Source organism: Equus caballus, chromosome 5, assembly GCF_041296265.1.
Source record: "Equus caballus isolate H_3958 breed thoroughbred chromosome 5, TB-T2T, whole genome shotgun sequence".
Lineage (NCBI taxonomy): Eukaryota > Metazoa > Chordata > Mammalia > Perissodactyla > Equidae > Equus > Equus caballus.
This window is the reverse complement of record NC_091688.1, coordinates 23783740-23804080: the sequence shown is the minus strand read 5'-3', so window position 1 is coordinate 23804080 and position 20341 is coordinate 23783740. Positions and strand designations below refer to the sequence as shown.

Here is a 20341-nt window from a genome sequence, read left to right as displayed (position 1 = left end):
TCCAGATTTATGAAGTAGACTTTTCTTAATCTCTGCACAATTATGTATTTATAAAGCATAGGACTATTATAGCATCATTTTTTTTTCAACTGATAGAGGGAACGTGTTGCAAAGGTTTGGGCATCATGTAAACTGTTTTGTCCAGTAGATATCCCTTTAATCTGATTGAATCTCTCTCTATCTGTAATGTATTGGGGAATATATGAACAGAAATAGAAGTACTTGTCCCCGCTGTTAATAGTTTAAAAGAGGAAAAGTAAAAGGTTGTGAAAAGGGAATTTAAAACTAATAGACTCAGCCTGCTGGTCTATCAGATACCTTTTTTTTGCCATTGGCCACTACAAATCTTCTTTTGTTTAAGTACCACCCTTGATTCAGCCCTTCTCTAAGTAAGAGATTATCTGAAGATAATTTTGGTGGTTTTGTGTCATTTACTGAATTAGATATTATGGCAAATTTTAAGCAATCTTTAATTCAGATTACCTCTGTACCATACCAGGTGCTGTTTGGGTAGAATCATCTTCCCCTTTTTCAAACAGATTCTTTTGTGTTTACCTTGTAGCTTTCAATTAATCTATAATAAATTGTTTATAGAGCTTTAAAATTTTTGTGTTACTCTCTATATATTTTGTTCTTTATTTCTTATTTAGCTCCCAATATGGAGCATATACTAGCAGTTGCCAATGAAGAAGGCTTCGTTAGATTATATAACACAGAATCACAAACCAGTAGAAAGAAGTGTATCAAAGGTAAGTCTAGGTCAAAAATTTTTAACATTATTTTTAATTCATAAAGCCTCAAATAAATTATTTGAATACATTCCACCCTTCTGATTAAATCTTTTTAAGGACTAGCCTGAAAATATATGGTGGGCTATCTTTATGTCAATAATGGTTAACCATGGCGAAGCAATGTAATGTAAGAAAAATACATTTTAGGATTAAAAATAGTTCTTTTAAAAAGTTAAATCTTTTACACTTAATGTGGTTGGGGGAAACATTGCTTTAAAATATTTATATTGATCAAGCATCTTCCATTCATTGAGTAAAGTTCTGCTGACCTTAAGCAGCTGATAATTTGGAACTAGAAGGTCAAGTGTTGAAATAACTAAAATAAAACAAAGACTAAATGATGTAGAAAAAGTACAAAGAAAGCACCACAAGTGTCAAAGAGAAAGCTCTCATGTAGTAATGAAGGAGAGGAAAATTTTTCATAAAGGATAGGACATCTGAGTTGGACTGTGGTATTTAGACCAATGGAGATAGAATAGGACACTCCAGGCAGAGGGGAAAGCATTAACAAAGGCCTAGAGATAGGATATAATAAGGAAATAGAGAACGATCCAGTTTGGTTGGAATACGATATGTGGAAAACACTGAGATAAGCTTTGCAACAGAGATTAAGGCCAAAATGTGCAGAACCTTGAATGTCAAACTAAAGTACTTTAGACCCTATTCAGAGATGGAGATTTTTGAACTGGAGAATGTTTCAGAAAGATTCCATTTTAGAGGATATATTAATCATCTCATGGAAAAGAATTTGATATCAAATGGTAGTTCTATGTGGTAATGAAGAGAATGTGTAATGTCTGTGAGTCCGCAAATTCTCTTTGGCCCATGGACCATAGGATACTGACCACCGATCTTTTCACTACCACTTTTAAGGCATTTAAACTGCAATGGATATCACTACCATAGAATATTTTAGACTGGAATATAAACAGTCCAGACATTTTACATTCACCATTTTCTTTGTTTAGAATGGATGGCTCACTGGAATGCTGTCTTTGACCTGGCCTGGGTCCCTGGTGAACTTAAACTTGTAAGTGACTTTCATTTTATTAGGATCTGGGTAAATACTGGTAAAGGGTTGCTTTATTAAATTGTGATACTTTCTTTGAAAGGTTACTGCAGCAGGTGATCAGTCAGCCAAATTTTGGGATGTAAAAGCTGGCGAGCTCATTGGAACGTGCAAAGGTCATCAGTGCAGCCTCAAGTCAGTTGCTTTTTCTAAGTTTGAGAAAGGTAGGTTTGTGCCTATCCTTTCATCTCCTCTTTCATATCCTCCTTTATGGTGAGGTAATAAGAAGCCGCAATTGCTTCCACCCTTTCCACTGTAAAAGTTGCTGCTATACCTACATAGAGGATTGATATTCTAATATGACTGAAAACTTCAATGAAATAAAGTTGGGTTTAGTCCCATTCTTATGGACATTCTCTCTAGCTTTTCCCTGAAAGTCAAGCATCTTCAGGTAGTTTTTGGTCTAATCTTGCAGATAAGGTAAAAATTTTAAGCAGCCACAATACCTCTGTTCAACTTTGAGTGTCCTTTGAAGTCAAAACCCTGTTCTGGACACTGATTAACTCTATTTGTAAAATGGTTACTTTAACTCTACTCATAAAATTTAAATGAGATGTAAAGCTGTGGTGGGAAACCTAATAAACTGGACATGATTCTCTACCTAAAATTTACCATGTAATTACTTTAAATGGCTGAATTTCTTACTATGTTTCCAACTATTACTTACTCGCAATTGATCTTTCTATATTTATTTTACCGTTATAATGGAGAAGGAAGATTTAAAGAGTCATATAATACAGAACAGTACTATAGCAGCTAGGGAAAAACTTAGCAGGGGTGTCTGAATGAGCTCTTCATTTCTAGTTTTGTTTTCTTCTTTCTCCATTTGTTCCTCACTAAATATTTTTCTTACAAATAGACTAACATTCATCTCAAAGAAGTGGCTGAATTAATCTAATTTTAATCTCAGAATAATAGAGACAAACATTACAGTCTCCTCTGTCATTAAAAAATAAGCTATTTTTAAAAGAAGTATTTTCATTTATTCATCTGAGCATTCAGGAATATTAAACTGAGTTGGTTTGGACTCAGGAAAAGGTCCATTTTTTGTTGAGAGGATTGGTGAGGAAGACTGGCTCTGAGCCAACATCTGTTGCCAATCTTCCTCTACTTTGTGTTTGGGATGCCACCACAGCATGGCCTGACGAGCAGTGTGTGGGTCCGTGCCTGGGGTCTGAACCCACAAACCCCGGGCTGCTGAAGTGGAGCGCACAAAATTAGCCAGTATGCCACCGGGCTGGCCCCTCAATATTTTTTTATTGACACACACTATCCTCTTAATTTCAGGTGTACATCATATTGATTAAATATTTATATACATTATGAAATGATCACCATGATAAGTCTAGTTACCATCTGTCACCATACAAAGTTATCACAACATTACTGACTGTATTCCCTATGCTGTACATTATATCCTTAAGACTTATTAATTTTATAGCTGAAAGTTTGTACCTCTTAATCACCTTCACCTGTTTCACTTGCCCCCCAACCCCTCCCTGCTCTGGTAACCACCAGTTTGTTTCCTGTATCTATGAGTGTATTTCTGTTTTGTTTGTTCACTTGTATTATTTTTTAGATTTTACATATAAGTAAAATCATATGGTATTTGTCTTTCTCTGTCTGACTTATTTTGCTTTCACTTAGCATAATACCCTCTAGGTCCATCCATGTTGTTGCAAATGACAAGATTTCATTCTTTTTTATGGCTGAGTAATACTCCATTGTATATATACCACATCTTCTTTATCCATTCATCTGTCGATGGACACTTAGTTTGCTTCCATATCTTGGCTTTTGTAAAGAATGCTGAGCATAGTATTATTAACGAAGGTATTAGTTAACATGGGTGTGCATATATCTCTTTGAATTAGTGTTTTTGTTTTTTGCAGATAAATACCCAGTAGTGGAATTGCTGGATCACATGGTAGTTCTGTTAATTTTTTGAGGAACCTCCATACTGTTTTCCATAGTGACTGCATCAATTTATATTCCCACCAACAGTGTATGAGGGTTCCGTTTTCTCCACACGCTCACCAATACTTGTTATTTCTTGTCTTTTGATAATAGCCATTCTGACAGGTGTGAGGTGGTATTTCATTGTGGTTTTGATGTGCATTTCCCTGATGATTAGTGATGTTAAGCATCTTTTCATGTGTCTGTTGGCCATCTGTATGTCTTTGGAAAATTGTCTGTTCAAGTCATTTGCCCATTTTATATTCAGGGTTTTTTTTTAATATTAAGTTGTGTATGTACTTTATATTTGGGATATTAACCATTATTGGATGTGATTTGCAAATAACTTCTCCCATTCAGTAGGTGGCCTTTTTGTTTTCTTGATGGTTTCCTTTGCTGTTTAAAAGCTTTTTAGGGGCCAGCCCGGTGGCCGAGTGGTTAAGTTCGCTCGCTCTGCTGCATGGCCCAGGGTTTCTCTGGTTCGGATCCTGGGCACAGACATGGCACCACTCATCAGGCCAGGTTGAGGCAGTGTCCTATGTACTACAACTAGAAGGATCCACAACTAAAATATACAACTGTATACTGGGGGGATTTGGGGAGAAAAAAGCAGAAAGAAAAAAAGAAGATTGGCAACAGTTGTTAGCTCAGGTGCCGATCTTTTTTTTTTTTTTTTATTGAGTTATTGATAGGTTACAATCTTGTGAAATTTCAATTGTACATTAATGTTTGTCAGTCATGTTGTAGGTGCACCACTTCACCCTTTCTGCCCACCCCCCACCCCACCTTTCCCCTGCTATCCACTAAACTGTTCTTGGTCCATAGTTTTAAATTCCTCGTATGAGTGGAGTCATAAACAGATTATCTTTCTCTCGCTGGCTTATTTCACTTAACGTAATTCTCTCAAGGTCCATCCATGTTATTGCAAATGGAATGATTTTGTTCTGTTTTGCAGCTGAGTAGTATTCCATTGTATATATGTACCACATCTTCTTTATCCATTCATCTGTTGATGGGCACTTAGGTTGCTTCCACGTCTTGGCTATGGTAAACAGTGCTGCAATAAACATTGGGGTGCACAGGACTTTTGGGATTGCTGACTTCAGGCTCTTTGGATAAATACCCAGTAGTGGGATGGCTGGATCGTATGGTAGTTCTATTTTTAGTTTTTTGAGGAATCTCCATACTGTTTTCCATAGTGGCTGCACCAGTTTGCATTCCCACCAGCAGTGTATGAGGGTTCCTTTTTCTCCGCAACCTCTCCAACATTTGTTGCTATCAGTTTTAGATATTTTTGTCATTCTAACGGGTGTAAGGTGATATCTTAGTGTAGTTTTGATTTGCATTTCCCTGATGATCAGCGATGATGAGCATCTTTTCATGTGCCTATTGGCCATCAGTATATCTTCTTTGGAGAAATGTCTGTTCATGTCTCCAGCCCACTTTTTGATTGGGTTGTTTGATGTTTTGTGGTTGAGTTGCGAGAGTTCTTTATATATTCAGGATATTAAGCCTTTGTCAGATATATGACTTGCAAATATTTTTTCCCAGTTAGTGGGTTGTTTTTTTGTTTCAATCCTGTTTTCATTTGCCTTGAAGAAGCTCTTTAATCTGATAAAGTCCCATTTGTTTATTCTTTCTATTGTTTCCCTTCTCTGAGAAGGCATGGTGTCCGAAAAGATCCTTTTAATACTGATGTCAAAGAGTGTACTGCCTACGTTTTCTTCCAGAAGCCTTATGGTTTCAGGTCTCACCTTTAGGTCTTTAACCCATTTTGAGTTTATTTTGGTGAATGGTGAAAAAGAATGGTCAATTTTCATTCTTTTACATGTGGCTCTCCAGTTTTCCCAGCACCGTTTGTTGAAAAGACTTTCTTTTCTCCATTGTATGCCCTCAGTTCCTTTGTCAAAGATAAGCTGTCCATAGATGTGTGGTTTTATTTCTGGGCTTTCAATTCTGTTCCATTGATCTGTGCACCTGTTTTTGTACCAGTACCATGCTGTTTTGATTACTGTAGCTTTGTAGTATGTTTTGAAGTCAGGGATTGTGATGCCTCCCGTTTTGTTCTTTTTTCTCAGGATTGCTTTAGAAATTCGGGGTCTTTTGTTGCCCCATATGAATTTTAGGATTCTTTGTTCTAATTCTGTAAAGAATGTCATTGGGATTCTGATTGGATGGCATTGACTCTGTAGATTGCTTTAGGTAGAATGGACATTTTAACTATGTTTATTCTTCCAATCCATGTACATGGAATGTCTTTCCATCTCCTTATGTCGTCATCCAATTCTCTCAGAAAGGCCTTGTAATTTTCATTATATAGGTCCTTCACTTCCTTAGTTAAATTTACCCCAAGGTATTTTTTCTTTTTGTTGTGATTGTGAATGGTATTGTATTCTTGAGTTCTTTTTCTGTTGGTTCATTACTGGAGTATAGAAATGCTACTGATTTATCTAAATTGATTTTATACCCTGCAACTTTGCTGTAGTTGTTGATTACTTCTAACAGTTTTCCAATGGATTCTTTGGGGTTTTCTATATATAAGATCATGTCGTCTGCAAACAGCGAGAGTTTCACTTCTTCCCTCCCTATTTGGATTCCTTTTATTCCTTTTTCTTGCCTGATTGCTCTGGCCAGGACCTCCAGTACTATGTTAAATAAGAGTGGTGATAGAGGGCATCCTTGTCTCGTTCCTGTTTTCAGGGGGATGGGGTTCAGTTTTGCCCATTGAGTATGATGTTGGCTATGGGTTTGTCCTATATGGCCTTTATTATGTTGAGGTAGTTTCCTTCTATGCCCATTTTGTTCAGAATTTTTATCATAAATGGCTGTTGGATCTTGTCAAATGCCTTCTCTGCATCTATTGAGATGATCATGTGGTTTTTATTCCTCAGTTTGTTGATGTGGTGTATCACGTTGATTGATTTGCGGATGTTGAACCATCCCTGTGTCCCTGGTATGAATCCCACCTGATCATGATGTATGATTCTTTTGATGAATTGCTGAATTCTGGTTGCCAAAATTTTGTTTAGAATTTTTGCATCTATGTTCATCAGTGATATTGGCCTGTAGTTCTCTTTTTTCGTGGTGTCCTTGTCAGGTTTTGGTATCAGCGTGATGTTGGCCTCATAGAATGTGTTAGGAAGTGTTCCATCTTCCCTAATTTTTTGGAATAGCTTGAAAAGGATAGGTATTAAATCCTCTCTGAAAGTTTGGTAGAATTCCCCAGGAAAGCCATCTGGTCCTGGGGTTTTATTCTTTGGGATGTTTTTGATTGCTGTTTCAATCTCTTTCCTTGTGATTGGTCTGTTCAAATTGTCTGCCTCTTCTTGAGTGAGCTTTGGGAGACTGTAGGAGTCCAAGAATTTATCCATTTCCTCTAGGTTATCCATTCTGTTGGCATGTAGTTTTTTGTAGTATTCTCTTATAATCTGTTGTATTTCTGCAGAGTCTGTTGTTATTTCTCCTCGCTCATTTCTGATTTTGTTTATTTGAGCTTTCTCCCTTTTTTTCTTTGTAAGTCTGGCTAGGGGTTTGTCAATTTTATTTATCTTCTCAAAAAACCAGCTCTTTGTCTCATTGATCCTTTCTACTGCCTTTTTCGTTTCAATAGTATTTATTTCTGCTCTCAATTTTATTATTTCTCTCCTTCTGCTGACTTTGGGCTTCATTTGTTCTTTTTTCTCTAGTTCAGTTATGTGTGCTTTAAGGTTGCTTATTTGGGATTTTTCTTGTTTGTTAAGATGTGCCTGTATTGCGATGAATATTCCTCTTAATACAGCTTTTGCTGTATCCCATATGAGTTGGTATGGCATGCTATCATTTTCATTTGTTTCCAGGTATTTTTTTATTTCTTCTTTAATTTCTTCAATGATCCATTGCTTGTTCAGTAGTGTGTTGTTTAGTCTCCACATCTTTGTGCCTTTCTCAGCTTTTTTCTTGTAATTAATTTCTAGCCTTATAGCACTATGATCTGAGAAGATGCTTGTTATTATTTCAATTTTTTTAAATTTGTAGAGGCTTGGCTTGTTTCCCAACATATGGTCTATCCTAGAGAATGTTCCATGTGCACTTGAGAAGAATGTGTATTCAGCTCCTTCAGGGTGGAGTGATCTATATATGTCTATTAAGTCCAATTGTTTTAGTTTTTCATTCAGCTCCACTATTTCCTTGTTGATTTTCTGTCTGGATGATCTGTCCATTGATGTGAGTGGGGTGTTGAGGTCCCCTACTATTATTGCGTTGCTTTTAACATCTTCCTTTAGGTCTGTTAATAGTTGCTTTATGAATCTTGGTGCTCCTGTGTTGGGTGCATAGATATTTATAAGCGTTATTTCTTCTTGATGAAGTGTCCCTTTGATCATTATATATTGTCCCTCTGTGTCTCTCTTTACCTGTCTTATTTTGAAATCCACTTGGTCTGATATGAGAATTGCAACACCTGCCTTTTTTTCCTTGCTATTTGCTTGAAGTATTGTCCTCCACCCCTTCACCCTGAGTCTGTGTTTGTCCTTGGGGCTGAGGTGTGTTTCCTGGAGGCAACAAATTGTTGGATCTTGTTCTTTAATCCATTTTGCCCCTCTGTGTCTTTTTATTGGAGAGTTCAATCCGTTCACATTGAGAGTGATTATTGATGCATGTGGACTTAATGCTGTCAATCTGTCGCTCATTATCTTGTTTTCCTGTGTTTCTTTTCCTGTGTGCTTTAGACTACCCATTTAATACTGCAATTTCTTATGCTGGGTTTCTTAGATTTTTCCTTATCTATGATTTGTGACTCTGTTCTGTACTTTATTTTAGTGTCTACCTTGAAGTTTGTATTTAGAATCTCGTGTATCATATAGTCTATTATCTGGTGGTCTCTTACTTACTCGACCAATACTGATTTAGACCCTTTGCTCTTCCCCTCCTAAATAATTATTTTCATTTTTTATTCCAACTCGTCTTATTAATTTGTAGTTAGAGTGCTAAGATCGTCCTTGTTTTGGTAGTTTCCTTATTTTTACCCTAATGCTATAGTTTAATATTTGCTATCCTGTTCTGGTTCTATCCATCGGTCTCCCTAGGCTGTGGCTTGTGTCCCCTTTCTCCCTTTTTTCTTTTTTCAAGTATGAGAGCCTTCTTGTAATGGAGGGCTTTTAGTTACAAATTCCCTTAACTTTTGTTTGTCTGGAAAAGATTTAATTTCTCCCTCATATCTGAAGGAAATTCTTGCTGGATAGAGTATTCTTGGCTGAAGGTTTTTATCCTTTAAAGCTTTGAGTATATCACTCCATTCTCTCCTACCTTGTAGGGTTTCTGTAGAGAAATCCGCTGACAGTCTGATAGGGGCTCCTTTATAGGTTATTCTCTTTTTTTTTCTTTCTTCCCTGAGTATTCTTTCCTTATCATTCCTATTTGCCAACTTTACTATTATGTGCCTTGAGATGGGTCTTTGTACATTGACAAAGCTAGGAGATCTAAAACCCTCCTCTACACACATTTCTCCGTTGATCCCTAGATTTGGGAAGTTCTCTTCAATAATTTCGTTAAGCACACTTTCTGCTCCATTTTCCTTTGCCATATTCTTGGGAATTCCTATGATCCTTATGTTCTCACTTCTCATTGAATCCATTATCTCTCGGAGATTTTCCTCATTTTTTTAAATTCTTAGTTCTCTTTCTTCCTCTGTCTGGCGCCATTCAGCCTGTCTGTCCTCGATTATGCTGATTTGCTCCTCTATGTTGTCTACACGGGCATTCAGGGAATCCGTATTCTGTTTTATCTGGTCCATTGTGTTTTTCATCTCAAGTAATTCTGTTTGATTCTTCTTTATGATTTCAATCTCTTTTGTGAAGTAACTCCAGAACTCGGCTTGTTTCTCTATCTTTCTCTCTATCTCATTGAGTTTTTTGATTATAGCTGCTCTGAATTCATTATCACTTAGTTTATCTAATTCCAAGTCCTCAGGACTTAATTCTGTGTTTTTATTGTTTTCCTTCTGGTCTGGGGCTTTTATAAATTGCTGGATGGTAGAGGAGCGGTTTTTTCTCATGGTGGTAGAATTCAGTTGCAGTTACAGCCTGTCGCCACTAGATGGGGGTCGAGAGCGGCATGTTAGCTCTCCGCCTTGGGGCAAGATGGCTGCGCCCACTGGCTTTGCTGTGGGGGAGGGGCTGTTACTCACACGTGCCAGTCTGGGTTCAGATCAGTTCTGTTCTCTGGTCTCCCAAGGCCCTTGATTTATAGGGTCCCCGTGGATGGAAGCTTCCCCCCCCCCATCAGCAGGTCTCCACTGAATCAGCGGCAGGAGTCCTGGATGATCCCCCGGTCATGCGGCCCCTCCCTCACTCCTTCCCAACCCGCGCCGCAGCGATCGCAGACTCTAGGGGAGGACCGATGTTCTCTCCTACCGTTCCAGCGCCTCCGAGGGTGTAAGCAAGGTTATGATCTCCTCCTTCTTGGTATTGTAGGTCTCTAACGAGCTGGCATTATGTTTATTCTCTGAAATTCAGTTCTTCCAATCTTTTGCTGTATTTTGGAGGGGAGAGAATCCAGGGTCAGCTCACCCCGCCGTTTTGCCTCAGGCGCCGATCTTTAAGGAAAAAAAAAAGCTTTTTAGTTTGATGTAATCCCATTTGTTTATTTTTGCTTTTGTTGCCCTTGCCTGAGGACACTGGTCCAAAAAAATATTGCTAAGACCAATGTCAAAAAGCTGGCTGTCTGATTTCTTTCAGGTCTTACATTCAAGTCTTTTATCTGTTTTGAGTTTATTTTTGTATATGGTGTAAGATAGTGGTCCAGTTTCATTCTTTGGCATATAACTGTCCAGTTTCCCCAGCACCATTTATTGCTGACTGTCTTTTCTACACTGTATATTCTTTCTTCCTTTGTCATAGATTTAATTGACTGTATATGCGTGGGTTTATTTCTGTGCTCTTTGTTCTGTCCCATTGCTCTTTGTGTGTGTTTTCGAGCTAGTACCATGCCATTTTGATTACTATAGCTTTGTTAATATAGTTTCAAATCACAGAGCACAATACCTCTAGCTTAATTCTTCTTTCTCAAGATTGCTTTGGCCATTCAGAGTCTTTTGTGGTTCCCCACAAATTTGAGGATTTTTTGTTGTAGTTCTATGAAAAATGCCATTGGTATTTTGATGGGAATGGCATTGAATCTGTAGATTGCTTTGGGTACTGTGAAAATTTTAACAATATTAATTCTTCCAATCCATGAGGACAGGATATCTTTCATTTGTTTGTGTCTTCTTTAATTTCTTTTACCAATGTCTTATAGTTTTGAGAGTATGGATCTGTCTCTTCCTTGATTAAATGTATGCCTAGGTATTTTATTCTTTTTGAGCTGTCTTTCTTGTAACTCATTGAGTTTCTTTCTGATAGCTATTTTGAGTCCTCTGTCAGTTAGATTGTAGTCTTCTGTGACTTTGGGTTTGGTTTCTGGAGAGTTGTCATTTTCCTTCTGTTCTGCAGTGTTAACTGTAGTTCTTAATGGTGTTTGATTAATTGGTCCTCTGCTGATGCAGAGGTAGTAATCACTTTTTCTTATTTGGGTACAGCTTTGATTACTTTGGTTCTGGTCACCTTGGTCTAGTGTTCCTCCACTGGCTCTCTTCAGGCTTGGATGCTGCTGCCCCATGTACCACCTGTGCTGCTGTTCCCAGGTTGTCTTGGGGTGCTGACTGCACTACTTGCTACCCGGGGTGCTTTGTTCATGAATGTCACTTGCTGGTGGGAGACTGGGGACCCAGAGACTTGTATACAGCCCCCGCTGCTGAGTCACCAATTCTCCTGTGGTTCCTGTTGCTTCTGATTGTAGATTCCATGTGCCACCATAGGGGAGGAGGGCAGGGCCTATTTTTTCTGTTCCTGCCGCCTCAGCTTTTAGCTGTGCACAGCTCTGTGTTGTTGGTGCCAGCCAGGCCGGTCTGGTCAGGGCCACCATAGCACAGTGGACACTTCCTCGGGACAGGCTATCTTCCCTCCACAAGCCCAAGTGTTGTGCGCAGTCCAGGCTGCCTCCACCACCACTCACTGTCCTGCTGGCCGCTGTGTTATGATCCACAACCTGGATTGCTGCCACTTGGGATGGGGAGGGGGCTGCTCCCCTGGTTCCACTGCTTCCCTGGGGTCTAGTCCACCTACCTTCAGATGCGTAGCTGCATGGATCTCTCAGGCATCCTGTTGTGCTGTGTAGGGAATCCTCTGTTGGTTAATGGATGTCCATTTAGTTCTAACTTACAGGGGAGAGACAAAGGGAACAACTCACTCCACCATGATCCCAATGTCACCTTCTGTATTTTATTCTTTTTTTCTTTCTTTTTTTTTTTTCTTTTTGAGGAAGATTAGCACTGAGCTAACATTTGCTGCCAATCTTCTGCTTTTTTGCTGAGCAAGACTGGCCCTGAGCTAACATCGTTGCCCATCTTCCTGTACTTTATATGTGGGATGCCTGCCACAGCATGACTTGAGAAGTGGTGCATAGATCTGCACTCAGGATCTAAACTGGTGAACCTTGGGCCACAAAAGCAGAACTTGTGAACTTAACTTCTGTGCCACTGGGTCAGCCCCCCAGTATTTTTTTCTTTTTGATGCACTTGTAAATGAGATTGTTTTCTTAACTTCTCTTTGTGATAGCTCATTACTAGTGTATAGAAACACAGCTGATTTCTGTATGTAAGTTTTGTACCCTGCAACTTTGCTGAATTTGTTTATTCTAATAGTTTTTTGGTGGAGTCTTTAGGGTCTTCTATATCTGTTGTCGTGTCATCTGCAAATAGTGACAGTTTTAAATTTGTTTCCAATTTGGATGCCTTTTATTTCTTTTTCTTGCCTAATTGCTATGGCTAGGACTTCCAATACTATGTTGAATGAAAGTGGCAAGAGTGGGCATCCTGTCTTGTTCCTGATTTAGAGGAAAAGCTTTCAGCTTTTCACCACTGAGTGTGATGTTAGCCATGGTTTTGTCGTACATGACCTTTATTATGTTGAGCTATGTTTCTTATATACCTACTTTGCTGAGAGTTTTTATCATAAATGGATGTTAAATTTTGTCAAAAGATGTTTCTGCATCTATTAAGATGATCATATGATTTTTATCCTTCGTCTTGTTGATGTGGTGTATCATGTTGATTAATTTGTAAATGTTGAAACATTCTTGCATCCCTGGAATAAGTCTCAGCTGATTATGGTGTAAGATCCTCTTAATATTCTGTTGAATTCAGTTTGCTAGTATATTGTTGAGGGTTTTTGCATCTATGTTCATCAGGGATATTGACCTGTAATTTTCTTTTTTTTGTGGTGTCTTCGTTTGATTTTGGTATCAGGGTACTGCTGGCCTCCTAAAATGAGCTTGGAAGCATTCTTTCCTCTTCAAATTTTGGGAATAAATTGAGAAGGATAGGTATTAACTCTTCTTTAAATGTGTGCTAGAATTCACCCGTGAAGCCCTCTGGTGCTGGACTTTTGTTTTTTGGAACTTTTTAAATTACTGATTCAATTTCATTACTTGTAATTGGTCTCTTGAGATTTTCTGTTTGTTCATGGTTCCGTCTTGGCAGGTTATGTGTTTCTAGGAATTTATCCATTTCTTCCAGGTTTTCCAATTTGTTGGTGTACAATTGTTCAGAGTAGTCTCATAATCCTTTGTGTTTCTTCATATCAGTTGTAACTTCTGTCCTTTCATTTCTGATTTTACTTATTTGGGCCCTCTTTCTTTCTTGAGTCTGGCTAAAGGTTTATTGGTTTTGTTTATCTTTTCACAGAACCAGCTTTTAGTTTCATAGATTTTTTTCCTGTTATTTTTTTAGTCTCTGTTTCATTTGCTTCTGCTCTGATTTATTGTTTCTTTCCTTCTACTGACTTTTGGCTATTCTTATTTTGCTAGTTCCTTTAGATGTAAAGTTGTATTGTTTGAAATTGATTTCCATACCATTTGGTTGGAAAAGATGCTTGATATGATTTGCGTGTTAAATTTATTGAGACTTGCTTTGTGGCCTAATGTGAGATCTACCTTGGGAAATGTTCCATGTGCACTTGAAAAGAACATGTATTCTGCGGTTTAGGGATGGAATGTTCTGTATGTATCTATTAAGTCCTTCTTGTCTAATGTGTTGTTTAGGCCCAATGTTTCCTCGTTGATTTTCTGTCTGGATGAACTATGCATTGATGTAAATGGGGTATTAAAGTCCCCTACTATTATTGTATTACTGTCAGTTTCTCCCTTTATGTTTGTTAATATTTGCTTTAGATATTTAGGTGCTCCTGTGTTGGGTGCATAAATATTTACAAATGTTGTATAGTCATGCACTGCATAACGGCGTTTCAGTCAACAGTGGATTGCCTATTTGACAGTGATCCCATAAGATTAGTACCACATAGCCTAGGTGTGTAGTAGACTACCATCTGGGTTTGTGTAAGTACTGTGGGGAAGGAAGAAATTTTCCTCTGTCCTTCTATGTTCTTGTGGCTGGTCTAAGAATTAAATTGACATGAGACAGATTAACAGGAGAAAAACAAACAAAAGTTTAATAATGTGTATACATGGGAAAAAAAACCCAGGAAGATCGAGTAACTCAGCAAAATGGCTGAGCCCTCAGCTTAAATACTTTCCTCAGCTAAAGACAAAAGATGTTGGGTGTGGGGAGAGTCAGGGACTTCAAAGGGAAGGAAGGCAATTCACAGGTAGAGGAAAAGAAGCAAATATTTGGAAAACAAGTATTTGGCCACACAGACGCAGAAGAATAGAGGGGAGCCAAACAAGGGGGAGGTTACAAAAATTTTGAGTCTTTCGTTTCTTAAAAATAATCAGCCTAAAATAATCCTCATGTTAAAGAGATATATTTTGGGGTGGCAAATTTTGTTCCCCTTCAGTCCATTCTGTAATGTTCGCACAATGACTCAATTGCCTAACAATGCATTTTTCAGACTATCGCTGTTGTTAAGCATGGCATGACTATCCTCTTTTTGGATTAACTCCTTTATCATTATGTAATGTCCTTGTTTGTCTTTTGTTATAGTCTTTGTTTTAAAGTCTATTTTTTATGATATGATTATCACTACCTCAGCTTTCTTTTTGTTTCCATTTGCGTGGAATATTTTTTTCCATTCCTTTACTTTCAGTCTGTGTGTCTCTTTACATATGAGGTGACTCTCTTGTAGGCAGCATATACATGGTTCTTGTTTTTTTATCCATTTAGCTTCCCTTTGTCTTTTGATTGGAGCGTTTAGTTCGTTTACTTTTGAAGTAATTATTGATAGGTATATACTTATTGCCATTTTGTTGGTTGTTTTCTGGTTGTTTTTATGGTTTTCTGTTCCTTTCTTCTTCTCTTGGTCTCTTCACTTGTGGTTTGGTGGTTTTCTTTAGTGTTACACTTGGGTTCCTTTCTCTGTGTTTTTTGTGATTCTAGTGTAGGTTTTTGGTTTATGGTTACCATAAGGTTCGTATATAATGACCCGTATGTAAAACAGCCTGTTTTAAGCTGATGGTCAATTAAGTTTGTACACATTCTAAAGGCACTACATTTTTCCTCCCCCCACCATGTTTTATGTCTTTGATGTCATATTTTACATCTTTTTATTTTATGTATCTCTTAACTACTTGTTTTAGTTGTAGTTGACTTTACTAACTTTTGTCTTTTAAACTTCATACTAGATTTTTACGTGGCTGACCCATTGCCTTTACTAAATATCTGCCTTTACCACTAAGATTTTTTCATTCATGTTTTCTTATTTCTAGTTTTGTGTTTCCTACTTAAAGAAGACACTTTAACATTTCTCCTTTTTTTTTTTTTTTGGTAAGGAAGATTGACCCTGAGCTAACATCTGTTGCCAATCTTCCTCTTTCTGCTTGAGAAGGATTGTTGCTGAGCTAACGTCTGTGCCAATCTTCCTCTATTTTTTTATGTGGCATGCCTCCATAGCATGGCTTGATGAGCAGTGTGTAGGTCTGCACCTGGGATCTGAACCTGCAAACCCTGCGCCGCCAAAGCGGAGCATGCAAACTTAATCACTGCTCCACCAGGCCAGCCCCTCACATTTCTTATAAGGCCAGTTTAGTGATGATTAACTTCTTTTGTTTTTGCTTGTCTAGGAAACCTTTTATGTCTCCTCAATTCTGAATGATAACTTTGCCAGGTAGGGTATTCTTGGTTGCTAAGTTCTTTTCCTTTCAGCCCTTTAAATATATCATGCCCTGCCTTCTGACCTGCAGTTTCTGCTGAAAAATCAGCTAATAGTACTATGGGGGTTCCTTAGTACATGATTTGTTTTTCTCTTGCTGCCTTTAAGATTCTCTCTTTATCTTTAACTTTTGCCAGTTTCATTATATGTGTTGGTGTGGGTCTCTCTTGGTTCTTGTTTGAGATTCTCTTTTCTTCCTGGACTTGAAAGTCTCTTTCCTTCCCCAGGTTAGGCAAGTTTTCAGCCGTTATTTCCTCAAGTAAGTATTCTGCCCCTTTCTCTCTTCTCCTTCTGGGACCCCTGTAAGGTGAATGTTAGTACACTTGATGTTGTCCCAGAAGTCCCTTAAACTATCCTCGTTTTTTAAAATTCTTTTTGCTTTTCTGATTGGGTGATTTCTGCCATTTTATCTCCCAAATTGCTGATTCATTCTTCTGTATCATCTAATCTGCTGTTGGTTCCCTCTTGTGTATTTTTCATTTCAGTTACTGTATTCTTCAGCTTTGATTGATTCTTTCTGATATTTTTTAACTCTTTGTTGAAGGTCTTGCTGTGTTTCTCCATTCTTCTCCCAAGTTCGGTGAGCATCTTTTTTTTTTTTTTTTCACCCAATACATAGAAGCTTTATTGTCTAAAGAAGGAAAATGTTTTTTAAAAAATAGGTTATCGTGGTTATACCTGGTGAGTACATATTGGCAGAGTATTTTTTTTTTTTTATTAATGTTATGATAGATTACAACCTTGTGAGATTTCAGTTGTACATTTTTGTTAGTCATGTTGTGGGTACACCACTTCCCCCTTTGTGCCCTCCCCCCAACCCCCCTTTTCCCTGGTAACCACCTATCAGATCTCCTTATCAATGTACTAACTTCCACCTATGAGTGGAGTCATATAGAGTTTGTCTTTCTCTGACTGGCTTATTTCGCTTAACATAATACCCTCGAGGTCCATCCACGTTGTTGTGAATGGGCCAATTTTGTCTTTTTTTATGGCTGAGTAGTATTCCATTGTGTATATATACCATCTTCTTTATCCAATCATCAGTTTCTGGGCATGTAGGTTGGTTCCACGTCTTGGCTATTGTAAATAATGCTGCGATGAACATAGGGGTGCAACGGACTCTTGAGATTTCTGATTTCAAGTTCTTTGGATAGATACCCAGTAATGGGATGGCTGGGTCATAGGGTATTTCTATTTTTAACTTTTTGAGAAATCTCCATACTGTTTTCCATAGTGGCTGTACCAGTTTGCATTCCCACCAACAGTGTATGAGGGTTCCTTTTTCTCCACAACCTCTGCAGCATTTGTCGCTCTTGGTTTTGGATGTTTTTGCCAATCTCACGGGTGTAAGGTGATATCTTAGTGTAGTTTTGATTTGCATTTGCCTGATGTTTAGCGATGATGAACATGTTTTCATGTGTCTATTGGCTATATTCATATCTTCTTTTGAGAAATGTCTGTTCATGTCCTCTGCCCATTTTTTGATCAGGTTGTTTGTTTTTTTGTTGTTAAGCAGTGTTGAGTTCTTTGTATATTATGGAGATTAACCCTTTGTCGGATAACGGTGAGCATCTTTTTAACTATTGCTTTGAACTCTTTATCAGGTAAATTACTTATCTCCTTTTCATTAGGGTTTTTTAGGGGAGGTTTGTTCTTTTGTTTGGAACATATTCCTTGTCTCTTCATTTTGTTGGACTTTTTGTGTTTGTTTCTATGAATTAGGCAAAGCAGCTACCTCTCCCAGTCTTGAAGGAGTGGCCTTATGTAGGAGCATCCCCTGTGTAGACTGTGTGTGCCAGCCAGCTTTGGCAGGCCAGTTGTAGCTGGAATGCTTGTGGGCTAGGGGAGTTCCAGGGTATACTGTGTGCAAGCTGCCTTGGCAAAACTGGAGCTGAAGCAGGCACAGGCCAGGCTGCCCCAGGGTGCCCGTGCTAGGGCTGCCTTGGCAGGATGGCTGGAGCTGGTGCAGACACAGGCCGGGGGCTCTCAGGGTACAATAATACCAGGGCTGCCTGGACAGCTGGCACAGGTGTGAGCCGGGGGATTCCCAGGGTGCCCTGTGTTCAGGTTGCCCTGGCAGGATGGCTGGAGCAGGCATGGGTCGGGGGGGTCCCAGGGCACACTGTGCCAGGGCCATCTTGCGGGGATGGTGGGAGCTGGTGTGGGTCAGGGACCCAGGGCACACTGGGGCAGCATTAGCAGGCCAGCTAGATTGTCTAGACCATTCTTCTGCCTGTGCTATCATGATGAAAGAGGAACACAAAAAATGGGAAAAAATGTCACTTGCCAGCACCTACGACCCCAGAGAGAGTTCCAGCAATTTCTTACCTATTTGACAGATTTAGTAAAGGGATTTCCTTCCCATAGAGTCTAGGTGCCCTTTAAACTACTGTTTTTTTTTTCGCTGTGCCCCAGGGCAGGCACCTCAATGATAACCTGCAGCTTGTCTGTTGGGAGTGGGGTTCCCATGGATATGTGTCTCCATCTCTCCTACCCCTCTCTGTGTGGTGCCTCTATTGCTTGTTGTGCAGAAGCTATTCAATCTGCCCTCAGTTCTTCAGAAAGAATTGCTCTTGTATTTAGGTGTAAATTCAATGTGTCTGTGGGAGAGGTGAATTCAGGGTTTTCCTGTACCACCATCTGGGACCTAAAATCAAAAAGGTCAATTTTAATCTACTGTGGATGCTGTTGAGACTGGAACCTTGAAGAGGAAATATATGGCATAGTTTCTTATCTCTGTAACTTTTCATTAACACATCTATTGTATAAAGTTAGATATGCTTGTTCTAGTTCACTACACTCCTGAGTCAGAGTTCACTCTGAGTTTATAAAAATAATTTAAGATTGTGAAAATTTATATTACTAAAGGTAATTTATTTAAAGGGTAATAGAAAAGGAAAACACTGTATCTTTGACCCCTTTGCTTAATTTTTAAAACTGTATATTGAAGCTATGTGGTCTAGTAGAAAAAGCACTGAATTAGAAATAGGGGTAGGTAGCTTTTGTCATGACTCCCAGTAGTCCACAGGTGCCCTAGTGTGAATTAGTCTGGTTGGACACTGCTCCTAAGGCCACATAGTTAGGTTGGTAAAACATATTAGATTTTAGCCCCTACTTCCTCAGCCAAATGCCCTAGTGTGAGGCACACTTTTACAACCGTACATAGAAGCCCTGTGTTTTATTCTCGTTTCTGCCTCTGAGTTCTTGAGCAAAGTCATTTATATCTCCCTGGACCTTCATTTCTTAATTTAATGAGATTAATACCTATTCTATTTAACTCACAAAAATATTATAAGCATAAAAATGAAGTAAGATGTGAACGTATTAAAAAAAAACACCCTGAGGACTATATAAGTGCTTAGTGGTTTTTTTGATAGGTAGCATGGTAGGAAAGATCATTGATCCAGTTCTTTCAGCCCCACATGGGCAGGATACCAATAATCCTAATAGGACATAGTCATACTAGTAGAATTTGCCTTCCCTAAATATGGACCATCTGAAAACAAGGAAAATTGACTCACAGATTTGTGTTTCGTGTGGAAAAAGGAGTGGTAGAAGTTCTGGTGGATAATTAAAAATGATTGTAAGTAAATTTCCATTTCTCCTTCTACAAACTTACCTTTAGATTTGCACCTTCTCTCTCATTGTTTATTCTCCAGTTCAAGGTCAGTCCTTCCTTCCTTAGACCACTGGTTCTCAACCCTAACTACATGTTAGTTGCCTGGGAATGTTTTTTAAGAATAACAATTAAATGTGCATCTCTGGGAGGTAGGCCAGGCATCTATTTTTTTTAAGTTCCTCAAGGGATTCCAATGTGCAGCTGAGGTTGAGAAAACATCTTCATCCTCCCCAGGATGATACACCATCACTTAGTCCCCACAGCTCCTATATCTTCAAGCTTTCTCCCTCTATTGGCGCTTTCTCCATAGGAAAGCCTCAAGCATGTCTGTGGCCTGTCCCAAAAAACATCTTAACCTTGTGTTCTCCTTTAGCTATCTTGTTTTCTCTCTCCTCTAAGATTCTTGAAGATAATCGAAAGCTGGCTAAATTTCCTCATTTCAACTTGGTTCAATCTGTTTTCCACTCCTAGCTCTCTTCCTGAAATCAGCCTTTCTTTTACTTGTGTAATATTTGACACTTGTGGCCATGTATAAAAATTCAAAATTCTTTTCTTTCTTTGAATCTGAGATACCGCTTCCTCTGGGTCTCAGTCTTTCTGTTTATTTCTTCAGAGTTGCTTTTGTGAATTCCACTTCTTTACCTAACTTGCAGTGTTGACATGGGGCAGGATTTGGTATTTGCCCTTCCTTTCCTTCTCCCTGGACAGTTTCATCGTTCCAATTTTGTTT

General features: G+C 38.6%; 1 protein-coding gene across 4 annotated transcripts in view; it reads left to right on the top strand.

Annotated features, from left to right (window-relative positions):
• DTL (denticleless E3 ubiquitin protein ligase homolog) overlaps positions 1-20341 on the top strand; it is an 84733-nt gene that overhangs the window by 5252 nt on the left and 59140 nt on the right. For all 4 annotated transcript variants that reach the window (XR_011438513.1, XR_011438514.1, XM_070266725.1 and 1 more), the window contains exons 3-5: positions 651-749; positions 1760-1821; positions 1904-2024. Coding sequence is in view for 2 of the 4 variants with exons in the window: in XM_070266725.1 (XP_070122826.1) it covers positions 651-749; positions 1760-1821; positions 1904-2024 (282 nt within the window). In the remaining 2 variants the exon portion in view is untranslated. The remainder of the gene's footprint in view (positions 1-650; positions 750-1759; positions 1822-1903; positions 2025-20341) is intronic.